At 40.5% G+C, this 15,171-nt stretch overlaps 1 protein-coding gene across 1 annotated transcript in view; it reads right to left on the reverse strand.

Moving 5' to 3' along the window:
• PIK3C2G (phosphatidylinositol-4-phosphate 3-kinase catalytic subunit type 2 gamma) overlaps positions 1-15,171 on the reverse strand; it is a 203,409-nt gene that overhangs the window by 170,295 nt on the left and 17,943 nt on the right. The window contains exons 6-8 of the mRNA XM_058852977.1: positions 13,434-13,545; positions 7,097-7,199; positions 2,020-2,090 (exon numbers count right to left, since the gene is read on the reverse strand). Of these exons, the coding sequence (XP_058708960.1) occupies positions 2,020-2,090; positions 7,097-7,199; positions 13,434-13,545 (286 nt within the window). The remainder of the gene's footprint in view (positions 1-2,019; positions 2,091-7,096; positions 7,200-13,433; positions 13,546-15,171) is intronic.

Consider the following 15,171-nt stretch of genomic DNA (forward strand, 5'->3'; position numbering starts at 1 on the left):
GGAGAATCATTGCACTGAAATAACACACAGAATAAAGTTAGGTGGCCTTCCCTGGGCACACAGGGAACACCACAGTGCATTTCCCTGGAGATGCCAACTATTCCTCCTACAGGTAGTTTTGCCTTTACAGCTTTTTATTTCCAATCTGCACTGGCTTTATCTAGCCAGGCAGTTTGTGAGTGGAGCAGCTGCCTGGAAATTCCTCCTGTAATCCTGTTAAATCATAGCTAATACAAGTTGTCACTCTGCTTTGACCGAGTCTTCGGGCGTAACATCTTTTCCACAGCCTTACCCAGCTTGAAAATATATCTGAACATATGAGCTTGCCTTGTTGTCTTTTTGCATACAGGTGAGCATGTTCATAAGCATCCTTGGTCAAAATGCAGGTTAAAGAATAATTTCCTAAATGACAATGCTAGTTCATAAAATTAGCATATTTTCCATTATTTTATTTTGCCCTGGAGAATTTTCGGTATCAAGTAACCATATTTTTACATCATTAATAGGAAACAAATCCAACAAGTTGTAATAATGATTGAAATGCCTCTACTAATGCTATCCTGAGTCTTTTTCTGCCAGATAACTAATAATATCCATATCTTATCACACAGACATCCTTCATACTTGTGCATCATTATAGCTGTGCATAAATGCCACATGCTTCATAATTCATAACCAACCCATGAACATTTAGTATTTCTTTGATGTTAAGGGATTTTTTTTAGCTTTTAGCAAGTCAATATGGTGCAAGAGTTTTGGAAAGGAAATAAGGAAGGCACAAACATGAGACTCAGCTCCCAGCTGGTCAGTATGTGAGGAGGATGACAAGTACGTAGCATGTACTTGCAGCTTTCACTTTTCACTGAAAAGTTTCTCCTGGCAGCAGCACCTAGTATGGAGAAATGCTAGGTTCCCCTTCTGAAATGCTGTTTGTCACCATTCTGCCTCACTAAACAGTGCCCAAATGCATGCCTGGGCCCAGAGAGTTGTGGTGAATGGAAATGTTGGGAGCTGGTCCCATGGTTGTGCTCAGGCTTCAGAGCTGGGCCCTTCATGACAAGAAAGAGATTGGGGTGCTGGAGTGTGTCCAGAGAGTGACAGAGCTGGGGTCTGGAGCACAGTGCTGATGAACAGCAACTGAGGGAGATGGGATGGTTTGGCCTGGAGAAAAGGGATCCTGTCCTGCAGACATCCTCTGTGCTCCTGAATTTCACACACTTGCCATCTATAACATACATGTCTTCTGCTGATCTCTTCATAGCAAGGCCCAGAATGGAAATTTGGGCCATGCTCCTAGGAAACCAGATGGGTCCTCAGCAAGCACCAGAATGCCACCTCAAACGAGGCAAACCCCTGTATTCCTCCATCTGCTAAATGACAGGTGTGTTATTTAAGTTTATCATTGTTGGCAAAGTACTTTATAACACAGTGATGAAAAACATCGCAAAAAGTGTCAACAGCTTCTTTATCTAAAGTGGAATTTATCTAAATGGAATATAATTAAAAGTGAATGAGGAATCTATCTCATTTCAGTGTTTGTCCATCACAGGTTGGCTTTACAATCAGCTTCACTTGACTGCCAAGTTAGAGGTTCATCATGGTTAGCTTAAAAAAAAAAAAAATTTAAAAAAAGGTTTTAAAATCACTGAACCATGAAAATAAAGTCAGAATGAAGAGAAAACCCATTATTTTTACAATATTTAATATAAAAAATTCTCTAACAGCAAAGTACGCAAGAAAATTATGACTCCTTCAATCATCTTTGGGAAACCTTTAACAAAAACTTCAGTAATATGAAAAGGAGACAATTGGGAGAAATTATATGGATCCAGAAAACATTGATTTTTGCTAAGCAACAACTAAGGTCTGAAAAGAAAAATTCTGAAGTATTGAACCAATTGTCTTTCTCTTTAGTGACACTGCTGTCCTCAGGAGTTCTCAGAACTGTTCTTTGGTGCAAGAAGGCTTTCTACAAATATAAACAATTACAAACATAAATACTGCTGAATACCAGCTTACCGAATCAGTCTCCAGGTACAAACATCTTCTAACAGCTCATTCACACAAAACCTTCTTTGGTCATCCCCACACTGTGGAAGAGAGGTGTATGGTGACATATATTATTCTGATAAAGAAGAATGTATATTGGAGAGATCTACATGGTATTTTCCAAAGTCAGAATGTTCTCAATTGTGTTCAGGATGTTTTGATCTGAAATTTTATTTGGTGAATATTTTATGTTACACTGGGTGGTACTATACAGGTGGGGGCAAGAGTGTTCAGGAAAACAAGGTAGCTGGACTTAGAAATAGAACTTTAGATTCAGTGGGGGAACAGGATGTGGTGGAATCCAGGCAAGGAGAGTGGAGGCAGCAGCATATTCCAGTGCCCTGTCTACATGGGAGACATGAAGAAGGCAGACATCGTGGCCTAGGGCATACATCAATTCTGCTTTGGTTTCACACTGAGGTGGGCCAGAGGGAGAGATGATGCAGAATTAGAGGTGAGCTGTGAGGGGAAGCATCACCCTGGGCAACTGAGAGGCTTGGCCACTTGAGGGACCTTGAGGTATTTCTTCCACCAGCTTTTGTTGTGCTAGAAAATAAGGTGTTTCATTAAGTATGTCAGTAGCAAGTAGGTGTCCAGAGAAAACATTTTCATTGCTGAAGATGGTCCATTGGCAAAGGGGTTTACAGAAAAGGAAGAGGGATTTAGGGCTTGGTTTGTCTCAATCTTTAACACTATTGATGAACCTCAGGCTTCCCAGTCCTCTAAGCTGGAGGAGCACAGCTACAGCAACAGTGACCTTCCCTTTGTGGACACTGGAATTGTAAGGGGTCAGCTGCAGTTGTTGAATGTTCTTAAGTCTACAGAGCCTTGGTGGGATTCATCCCAGACTTCTAAAGGAAGGGAAAGAAGAAGGGAAGAAAAGAGAAAGCAACACAGTTCCTTTGCCAGAGATCTAGAGCAATCATCTAGTGCAACAACTGGATTACGACATCACCAATTATGGATCCAATCTGATGAGGGATTCACCTAGCAATGGGTTGTAATGTCACAGATGACCCAGCTGGCTCAGCCCAGGATTTTTCCCAGCCCTATCACATCTATGCAGTGTGAGTACCCAGGAGGTGCACTCTCAGCAGCAGAGGGGGACTGGGAGGGGAAATTTCCCCCTGGGCAGGTGGGAGGCTTTCCTTCTTGAAGGACCTGGGCATTTCCACCATTCACCCCCAGGGCAGGCTCCATCCCTTTGCTTGTGTGACACCCGGTGTTGCAGCGCTGGCGAGAGGGAGCGGCTCAACCTCCTGAGCAAGCCCCTCCTGCCAGACAAGCTCCAGCACTCTGCAAGTGTGCACTCAGACAAGCTACATCTCTCCTGGCAGGACATGGCATCCTCTGCCAAGGAAGACATGGGGCAGAGCAGCTCTGCTGCAAGCTCGGGCAGCCAGAGCCAGCCGTCCCGGGCAGGACGGCTGCAGGCAGCAGAAGACCCGCAGTGCCCCATCTGCCTGGGGCCCATGAAGAGGCCGGCCTACGTGACCTACTGCATGCACAAGTTCTGCCTCCGCTGCATCCGGCAGTGGGCCAGGGGCAGAGACAACTGCCCCGTGTGCCGGCAGCCCATGGAGCAGCTGCTGTACTCCGTGAGGGGCGACAGCGACTACAAGGAGCGCGCCGTCGGCCTGGCCGCCCGCCTGCAGAGGAGGGTGGCCACCGAGAGGAGCCTGCAGCCAGTCACCACATTCATGATACGGGTGATGCAGGTACTCCATGAGCAGGAGAACATGGCAGGCAGAGGCAGGCCCGTGGCCACCCAGAGTGCCCAGAGGCAGGGAGCAGCTCCAGGGCCCTCCAACGCCCATTCCCAGCAGGCTCCTGCGGCCTCACACGAGGCGACCACACCGAGAGAAGATGAGCACCCGGCTGGCCCTGCTGCTCCTCTGGAACCACAAAATGGCACCGAATGACTTTGGCTTTTCAGCATCCCCTCTCCTACTTCATCCAATAAACTACATGGTCCTTTCCGGGATGTGCGTTTCATGACCAAAGAATGTTTCTAGGTCCACAAGGCCTCGGTGGGATTCATTCCAGAGCAGGAAAAAGGACCTAGCTGATCTCATAGCTGGATCCCCTCAGTTCTCTACCAAAGGTCTTGACAGTCTGAGGAGGTTCCAGCTGACTGGAAGTTAGTCAAGTCATTTAAATTTACAAGAAGGGCGCAAGGAAATGGAATAGGATGCAATGGAACAGGATGCAATGGAGCAGGATGCAATGGAACAGGATGCAATGGAGCGGGATGCAATGGAGGGGAGAGAGGATACAGTTTAGCTGGTGGGCACCTACAATTTTCACATAGTCCAACTACCTCACCTCATCAGGGCTGATCATGAAAGGAAAGCCCATTACGAAGGACATTGTCCAAACGCCTCTTCCTGAGGGCCTGGCAGACAGGAGGCATCAGCCACCTTTCTGGGAACCCATTTCTTGTGTTTGACTACCTAGACTGTAAAGAATCACATATGTGTGACTGATAGGATCCAAAGAGGATTTGATGGAATACCACAACAGGTGGGTGTACGTGAATTATTTACTATCTGATTACATATGGATGATTACTATATAAAAGATCATGTTTCTGTGACACTAGTTAAACTACAAACTTAGCGGAGACTTCTATAATGAAATATATTCCACATTTCAGGATTTAGAAGGATCATTTAGATAAGAGGAAAAGTTCTCCTCAAGCGTACGTTATTTCACCAAAATAAACTGTAGCTGCGTTATGTGCTTAAGTGTCTGAGATAGCTGAAGAATCCTAAAAATCCCAAAGGTCTGCCTATTTTGCTTTTTAAAAGCATGATTTTTGCATCTTTTTATATGAGTTCTGAGGGAAATTATTTTTTTTCCATAAACTAAGTCTGTGACTTTCCAATGCATTTTACAGCCGTGTCTTTTAGCTAACAGCAACAACAAAATTAACGGTGAGCTCAGTGTAGACTACATTGGATCCTTGAACTCACCGTGGCTCAAGCAGGTTTCAGTACACCTAAAGAAATGTATAGAACTAGGTCCAGAGTGAAAGAAACAATGCAGGTTCAAGGCACTGCACTTGCCTTCTCTCTGTTGGGTTTTTTCCTGGTCCTGATAGACTTGCTGGCAGTCCTGGCTGTGAGCAAAACTTCTCCTTTCTGTGCCCTGTCACAAGCATGCCCTGGAGCTGGGGGAAAGCTCTGAGTCTGTGACTTATTCCACCTCAAGAGCTGCTCGTGCTCTTTGCTATTATTAGTAACATAAAATAACTTCATGGCCTGAAGCTTTCAGAGCCGTGTCTGTCCCTGTAAAGGGGTGATCAATAATTCACTTTGAGATCTTAAAATGTCACCCTTCCCACTTAAACCTTATTGTAGGGTCCACAAATTCTTTGAGATGCTGAATGTTTTCTAATGGCCTGAACTACACAATCCCTCTAGAAAGCCACAAATACTTAAATAATGGGAAAGTCTCCACCTTCTCATCATGATGGGCCTCTTGACTTCTCTCGTCTGTGATTATGCTCACAATGTTAACTCATTATGTCTGGCAAAATATTAACGCTGATATATATGAAAATAAAAAAAAAAGTTTTTGAACTCTTAGGAAATATCACTTCTTGTCTGCTTTAGTTCAAGAATCCTTTTCTGGAAGCAAGTGAGGCTCTTGTTAGAAATCTGTATGTATTCTTTGCTGCCTGCCCACTACACCATCCTGAGATGATCAGAAGGTGGGGACATCTGAAATTCTGAAACTAAAAAAAATAGGATAGGCAGAGCATTCCCTGGAATTTCAGAGAGTGCTAAAGCTGATAAATCTCATACCTTAAAAAAACCCCAACATCTAATTAAAGGTTACCCACTAACTGAAATAACTGTGATTTCACATAAATCCCTTGGCCAAATTTCTTGCTTGTAACTGCTCAGCTGAAGAACATTTCCTGCTCAAAGTACTTCATAATAGAATGCCAGCTTCCCACAAAAGGAAAGAAAGCAAGTATTCACCTTTATTTTTATTTTTTTTCTTTTACAAATGAACTGTGAATATTTAGTTATTGGACAAAGTTCAAAAAGTGTCTGAGAATAAAAAAAAAATCCAACCAAAACACAGTTGCTCATTTCTTGTAAATTTCCACTTATACTGATTATTAAACATAATAGTAACTTGCATGTACAACCAGATATTTTTAACTACGCAACCAGAATTCAGCAGTGTTATGTAAGGTAAGCAAAAGTCATGAAGGCAGCCTCCAGGTGCCCTTGGTGTAGAGTTGGGCTTCCTTAGCACAGAAATCAGCTTTGAAGTTTCCTAAGAGACTCCTAAACATAACTGGGTTCCAGTTTTGAAGATCTGTAGTAGTAGATGCTGACCTAGAGAAGGTGAATAGCTTTTTTGTCTATAAACTGGTTAAAATGTTAAATATCTATCTATCTATCATCTATCTATCTCTAAATATAACACATATTTATATATTTTGACCTCATTGTAGTCCTTTTTTAATGGTCCAGGTAAAATGCTGTATTGAGCTTGATGTTTCATTTATGTTTTCCTTCTGAGAAAACAGATATGAAAAGGAAGCCCCTACCCTTTTTTTGCTTCCACCTGAGCCCCCACACTGACAGACTTAAGTTATTATCAGAGCCATGCAAAGCAGGTAATTGTTACTGTGAAGAGAGACAACACACTGCCAGTGAATGCTGCCCAGAACTCCTGCTGGACCACAAACTTCGGGCTGGGAGTAAATCAAAAGTAAGAATTATCTGACCTCCTGAAATAAAACAGGATTGAATTCTGACAAAATGGATCTTTTTTTCTGAAAAAGTAACCCTTGGTCTTTTTCAGTTGTGTGTTCTCTACAGTTTCTCACTAGGTTTAAGTACAGGAGCAAAACACAAATTCTCCCCAGGACATTTCAGCTTCACCTCAGCAATAATATATGCATTCTCAGGAAAGCAAACAATCTCTCTTTGATTATTACTTCAGGTTGCTATGTAAAAGGATTGTTGGAATTTCTTTCCTTCAGGGATGCTGAAAGAAAGGGGAAGAAAAGAAGGTTACTTACCGTTCGAGCCAAGCTTTGCTTCAAATTAGCAGCATGGTGCAGGCGAAGCTGAATGCAGGTGGTTGCCTTGCGGAGACTTTCATGGCTTCCCAAAGTACAGTTGCTGCAGTGTGGAGGAAAACAACAAATAAATGGTTATCTCTGCTTGTCACTTCCTTCTTTTTTTTCTTGCTACCTCTTCTAAAAGCACCAGGAGTTTAAATTCTAAGCACAAAGAAGAATGAATAATACAAAACCAGTTCTTGGCGCCTACTTCCGTGGAAATTGATGTGGTTGGTTCTGGAATATTCTCTAGTAAAACAAAAAATAATTGCTTGGTTGTATCATTGACCATTAAGTTCTGGAACAGAACAACAAGGACACAAAGAAAGAATACCCCTGACAAACTGCACATGTTCCCAAACCCTGAGATTATTTATGCATCTTCTTTAAACCCAAACAGTGCAGTATCCTGGTTATGAATGCACCACTGCAGAATGACTTGTAGTGTCTGATACCCAACTCAAAAATCAAATATTAGCTGTAGGTCTGAAAATCACATCAAGACAGGTGAGCCTTGATTCTTAAGGAAGTATGTTTTCACCCTGTGCAGCTCACACAGAGGTGGTAAAAGCAGAGTTCATATTTTTCTTTCTCAAATTATGTGCCAGCTAAGATCAGACTCACTCAGCTGGAGTGGATCCTACAAAATAAGCTGCTGGTCAAAAATGATCCAGCAGCCCGTGACAGGGGAAGTCCTTAAACTTATTTGCCTCTTTCCATTTACCACTCTTAGAAACCTTTTCTGTTAGAACACAGCCTTGGTTTGTCACTCTTAAAATTACCTGGAGCAAAAATAATTTAATTTTTTTCCCATTCACATCTAATTTTAAAGAGGTGAAATCAAAAATATATTTCAGGGTTGAGGAAAACGTCTTTTTACATTTGAAAAAGTCCTTTGGGATTAATGGAAAAACAACAATGAGTTTTACAAAGATAAATTCATCACCAATTAAGTCAGTATGCATCATCAGTTACAACCTTGGTGTGCGTTCCCTTAGATTCAGGAGGCTTTGTTGAGCCTTCAGCCACAGAAGCACAAAAAGGGATATACCATATTTATGCAGTTTTACAGCATGGCAAGTTGTTTCAGAACACCCTGGGCCATGAAGGAAAGATAATTTTTTTGGGGTGGTCAAGAGTCATGAAAAACTCAGAATTTAAATGTAAACCATATTTCTACTTAAAAGGTCTTTTGATGGAATGCCTGAATAAAAATGGCTGGATTTAGTTAAAAAGACAAAACCAAAATGCTCACCTATGAATAGATCATGGAAAGTGTGACTTAGATGAGACTCACCTCTCACATGGCAGCAAAAGTCTTCAGAGTAAATGAATGGATAAACTTAAATGCAACCGGCACTCAACACAATTACAGGGAATTTATGCATCTTTTAAATGTTCTGTGCTCACACTACACCGTAGCTATGTAAAATACTGACTCTCCATTGAGGTTGCAAAAGCTGCAAATGTATATATAGAATCCCTTTTTCAAACAAACATATTAAACATCACAAGGCACAAGCTTATTTCCATCTGACAAAAATACCTAAAGCAAGGATCACCTTTGATAGCATCTCCATACAGCTGCAAAATTTCTTGATTTCAAGAGCAGAAAGTAGAGATGTAAGAGTGGGAGAAGTGAATACCAACACAGTGAAAAGCATATCCCTGTTATAACTAAACCCTTCTCAAATCCCTTTTCAAAACTAAAGTCCAAGTGGCCAATTCCCAGTTCCTGGGGCATACGTTCTCTTCTGTTTCTCCTCATCTCATCTCTGTGTTCTGCCTACCCACAGCTTTCCTGAAAGTTCTTCCTCTCCTCTTTTCACCTGATCATGTTTGCCTGGTGTCTGTAATGATGAACTCCATGGTTTTTATACCCTCTGGCTGGGGAACACACTTAGTGAAGTGCAAGCTGCAGATTGTGCTCTGGGGGTTGGAAAGATCAGAAGCCCAGGCAAGAGGCCGTGAACAGGCACAGACTTTTTTCACAGCAAAGGGAATGTGACTGCCAGAGATCCCCCCCTAACTGGTCAGACTGGGAAGTTTCCTTAATATTTCAGAACTGCCCCAACATGTGTTTTTTACTTAATGCCTCACTATTCCTGCTCTTTTCATTCTGCCTCACCTTCAGCCTCTGGACAGGCATAGTAACAAGAATATTACGGAGGCAGATCTGTGAGTCCTGAGTCACCTTTTCCTGATTCCTCCAGGATACAAATTCCTATTGCAACTCCAGTGAAAGGAACTGGTATAGCTAGACCAGTAACAATCTTGAACCACAGATATATAAAAACTGTCTTTTCCAAGTATAATTTTTCCTTGTTACCATGCTTCCAGGCAAAACAAGCTACACCAAGAGAAACTTAATTTTGTTATTATAACTGCTTTTACATTAGTGGTTTGTGTTAGTTTCTGCTGTGTCAAGCAGATCCTATCCATCAGCACAGTCTTTATTGACATAGTAATGCTGCCTGAAACCCTGCAAGCAGAAGTGGCCGCGCTGTTGACTTCATGAATGGATTTAATTTGCACAAACACAAAGAGAAAAGTTTTGACAGCTATTGTTACACAAGGGACTAGACAAAATGGATTAATGCCTCAACAAAATAATGTGGAAAGCTGGTCGAGATGTAAAGTGTGGTACAAGAAATAGAAGTGTAGCTTTGTCACAGGTTGACAAACTACCTTTCAGCTGTACCCCAGGCAGATTTGCTACCCATACCAGTACTACTAAGATAAAAGTAATATATCCACTTTGGAGGATAACAAGATTATTAGGAACTGCTTTACAGCACTCTGAGCTCTGTAAAGGAAACAAAAATGAAAGTGTTACAATCTTGTTAACTCAACATTTTCCCCCTTATTTTATTTTTTTTTTTTTTTCTGAAATTATATGGAGAATACAGCTCTGATGAGAATGCCATGAAGAGAAATGCAGCCTTTTTCAGGAGACATGGCAATGACTGATCCAAGTGACTTGCCTGTGGTCTCCCAAAATATCTAAACACAAGAAAGGGAGAATCCCCATCACTTGAGACTCCCTCACTGCTTGCTTCCCCACAGCAAGGTTCTCTGATGTGCTATAAGCTCCAAATCTTAATACAGTTCAATCAGACTATTTTTTTTAAGTAACTCAGCTAGTAGCATCTTTGAATGAGAAATTTAATCTGCAGTGACAAGAGAAAATTAAGTTTATTTTTCACAGAGAACATATACATCCAAAGGTGCTTGCTTCTTATGATTTCAATCTGCATGATTATGTCTATGTCAGTCTATAATTAATAGCTTAAACTTCACTTTGAGTGAAAACCAATTTTTATTTAGGTTTCAATTCCCAGAGAACAGAATTAGTAAGACAAAAAAAATGTCATCAATAAGGTCACAGGCAGGCATGTTAGAAGAAAAGATAAGCATTTAGATTTTTCAATTCCATTCCTCTGCTCACTGTGGTGTCTGAACTGCAAAGCAATAAGGTAGCTGTGCAAATTATACCATGTGAGAGTGTGGATGGAACTTTAAATACTCTGACAACTTAGAATAAAAGGATGTTTAGAAATAAAGCTTAAAGCTTATAATTTTTGTACTACATTCCTTTGCTGATCTATATTACTGCAACCTATTGCTAGCACAAACATCACTAAAATAATTTTTTTTTTTTTTAAACATTCACACTCTAGTATACACTCATATGTTTTCTTTTATTAGGCATTTCAGGATGACCTGAGATTCTAAAGCCTGCTTTTCTAAAAATGGAGGACTGATTCATTGCTGACACGTGAGCAGGGCTGGTTTTCAGCTAGCTGCTGCCATTAAGAGCCAGGAGTTATTTCACACAAGGTGTTTAAGCACAATATAATTTATTATTATATAATATTTTTCATGAAAAGCATCATAAAATCATATTTAGGGGCATCCATTTTAAATATAAAGAAATATAGGAAAGTTTGAGAGCAAGATTTAAAGGTGGATCTAGGTTTGTTTGATGGGGATGAAAAGGAAATCTTGCAGGTTACAGCAAGACCAGGTTTCCCATAGTAAACACAATGAACTTAAAGACCAGAAAACAGATTCCAAATCAGAATTCTACAGATGGCTCTGTTAAATACAGAGTGACTTGCAGTCTGTATGCTATCTTCTGGTATCTTTAAAATTTGGGTATTTGGAATCTGATGTTGTGTGAGTTGGGCAGGATGTGAGCCCAAGGTTCTCTGCGTAGGAAGGGAAGGATGGACGATGGAATGTAATGTCATTGTGTAATGGTGTAATGGTCATTAGCACAGAGGTATTTTTCCTTCCCTGTCTCATTCAAAGCTAAATGGATTCTAAAAATCATCAAGTCTTTCAGGTGCTTCTGCAGGAGGTGGGGTGAAGCACTCATTAATACAATCCAATATAACAGTAAATGAAAGCTTTTGACAAATCTTGACAGAGCTGTCTGCTTCACTAAAGCACTCTGTTCTGAGAACAATTCACCAAATCACCTTTTTGGCTTCACTTCAGGTTTTTTTCTGGATTACAGTACAGCAGGAGCAGCAGAGTATTTATTCCCTTTGCTGCCTTAGAACTTGAGGAACTTCTACTGCAATTCACCCGTGAACAGACTCCAAAATACTTTTCTGGGGAGGAGATGTGCACAAGTGTATCAAATCACTCTGCTAGCAACATTGGGAGGAAACCAATTTGCACTTGAAGATAGCCCACACAGAGGAAAATTTTCACCCTGAGGCAACTCCTCAGGCCATGTTAAACTACCCAAGGGATCCTTAGGGTCTGGGGTTTCAAATTTCGGATGCAGGGCTCTGTTGAAGAGAGGCAGAAGAAAGGGAGCTGAATTTAACAGCACAATATAGAAATACAAGCTGCTGAAGTTAGAAGTGCAGCTCAGTGTTTCGTGGATGACAGTGAGGGAGCAAAGTAAGAAAGCTGAGAACATTATTGACCTTGTTTCACTGCTAATGAGACGTGCAGAGATTCTACGAGTGCAGGAATTTAAAGAGTCTGCTATCGATCCCAACAATGAAAACAAAACTCCTCAGCACAAACTGCACTGAGCTCACTACTAATACAACGGTTCATTATTTCCATTTTTTAGTAATTTCTTTGAAATCATGGCAGCATCTTTAAAAAAAAATAATTAAAAAATCTGTTTTTAAATTCTTCTTCTGTAACTAACAGATCTATGTATGACCTGGTTCTCTGCTTGGTGCTTCTGGTATTCTAATGATTAACACAGCACTTTTCTGTTCCAGCTCCTGCTTTAACCGAGACTGGAATGAGAGAAGAGTGGGTTTAGCAATGCTGAAGAGGCAATCTTGGCATCTTTAGCTGCCAAATGTAATTCACTATGAACATTTGGCCTGTGTGCTATGTAAGGGTAGAGATGCCCAAGATGGATACAGAGCAAAGCTAACTTACATTGTGTGATGTTTGCTCTCACAGCTACCTTGCTTTCCTTAATCAAACTGGCTTGCTCTAGGCTACTTCAGGTAATTTTTACACTGTCCTGTAAATATGACTGCTTCTAAAATCTTCCCTTTCAATTGTAGACATATACTGTTTTATCTAATACTTTTTACACCTCTAACAGGTGAGCTGTGATTCCTGCAGTGCCAGTTTAATGTGGTACCTACACAAAACTTCTCCTGAGAGCTAGGGTTCACAAAGCCCAGCTGACAACTCTCTGCACTTTAGCTGCTTCAACACAGAACATGCTCACTTTTGCTCACACCTGAACTTAAGCTGCCACAGGGCAAAAAACAACTAGCTGAGTCCAGTAGTACCTTCAACTACCAGGAGAGATTACCTGGATTAATGTGAATCAGAGCATTTATTTCCCCACCTGTAAACTGTGTGCATTCAGAAAGACCTGCTGCTTGTATGTTTCATGTGTTTTTAACTTGCATTCAGCACCACAGTGCTGACTTAACTTGCTTTACTGCTACTGCAACTGGATATGAAGAAAAATGACCTAGTCTGCAGATGTATAATACTGTTTCTCCTCTCTTTGGTGATTTCCCCCTTTGAGGATTTGCTTGTAACACCTCTATGGGATGGTGGAGGCAGCAGCATCCTTATATCACAGATGAGAAAGACCAGAAGGACAATGGAGTCAAACAAAAGCTGCACAAAGCTTCCACAGAGGAGGATTTGAATCCTTGCACTGAAGCACACCATCACCTCTGCAAACAAGCACCAGGAGCTCCAGAAACTACTCCTGGAGTGTTTGGAAGCTGACACCCTACCTCTCCCCGTGGCTCTGTTTACATGGCTCCTGGCTTAATGAGCTACTTACTTTTGTAAGAATTCATCAGAGCCATAAACACTCAGGAGGCATTCCTCCCGGGCTGGGTATCGATTTGTGCAACGGAGGATCTCCACAATTAAGTCATGAGTGATACAGCCAGCTGTAAATAAAGATAGCAAGGAAAATTAATAGTAGCTTGCTAGAGAAATGCGGGCTACATACTTGAGCTAAGAAAATAGGGTTTTTTTTCCTCTAATTCCTAACAACTGCTGCAGACTAGCTCCATCAAGAGGAACTAGATCAGGACACACTTGCTTTTATTTTTTTTTTTTTTTTTTTTAATTTTGCTTCAAATATTCTACCTGACATGGAATCTATGTCCATTTAGAGTAAAAGAGCAATTTGTTGGGCAGCTGGAATGAAGAAGAAGTGGACAATATTCCCAGGAGGAAAGGAACAGACAAGTGGCATTTTTAATTTTTTTTTTTTTTTCATTTTCCTGATGAACATTTTGGTACATTTCCAATGATGCAAAAGTTGATTCTGTGTCCACTTATGACACAAAAAGGCTCCAGAATGTTACTTGGCATTGTTTCTGCTATGCACACAGTTTTAGCCATAACAAAGAAGTAAATTAATATCAAGAAGTAAATTAATACTCTGATGTATTTTATATATGCAATACATTATATTATTTACATGTAGACACACAGTAGTATAAAAATACACCTAATCCCTATAAATCAGGAAGTTCTATGTTAGTTTGTACAACCTGCTGTTCAGAAACATTTTAACATTTTGAGAATTTTCTCCAGTTCCACTTTTTAAGCCATTTTCCAACACTTGCCAATGCACTTTCTGTCTGTTTTAGAAGAATTGATCAAAAATGGAAAAGAAGAGTTGCATAATTTAGAAACATGTCTGATAAATTTGGTTTTATGTTGAAGGGGATGGGAAAGCTTCAGAGAACAGTTGCCATTTCTAGGGGAGGGGGTTATGACAGAAACAAAACTGAAATAAAACAGTGTAGGTTACCCTAGCTTGCTTTTTGCTTTGGTTGGTTTTCCCCAGGGAAAAACAAATGCCTGAATGGATTCAAAAGCTCCTTCTGAAAATGCTCTTTTTCCTTTGCAAAACTGAGTGGTTTTGTTTGTTTTTTTTTCTCAAAAAAGACACTTCAATTACACATTTTTCTACTGGTTTTACCAGTTTGAATCATTTAGCCTTCTGAGAACTCTCCACTGTAAACTGCAGTGTAAACTGCAGTGCTTGTTGGTGGAATTTAGACCATCCAGAAAATTAAGAGCAACACAGAATCTCGAATTAAAATTGCAGCATGCACTTTTTTCAGGTCACTCACTGGAAAAAATCCAAAACTTGCTAGTATCACTCATTTCCACTCTGTAGATCCATCTTCCTTTCCTTGCTCTGCCAATAGTTCTTGCCTAACTGAACAATACTTTACATTAAATGGGGCAATAAAGAGCACTTCTTCCTCCTACTTCAACCTTACTGTTCACCTAGTCTAAACAAGTTTAGGATAATTAATACTTATCCTTTTACAGTCAAATAATTCCTTGAAAACTAAAGAAATGATTCATTAAAAAAAAAGACAAAAAAGACTATGACTTAATAAAGACTATGACTTAATAAAGAATCACTTCTTCATCTTCATGAATCATCTTCAAAGGAAGAGAGGGGGAAAGAAGATTTATTTTCTTTTATTTTTGCATGTTGCAGAAATAAAAGTTACTAGAGCTGGAATTAAAGATTCTCCCATTAATCA

The sequence above is a fragment of the Poecile atricapillus genome, chromosome 18, assembly GCF_030490865.1.
Source record: "Poecile atricapillus isolate bPoeAtr1 chromosome 18, bPoeAtr1.hap1, whole genome shotgun sequence".
NCBI lineage: Eukaryota > Metazoa > Chordata > Aves > Passeriformes > Paridae > Poecile > Poecile atricapillus.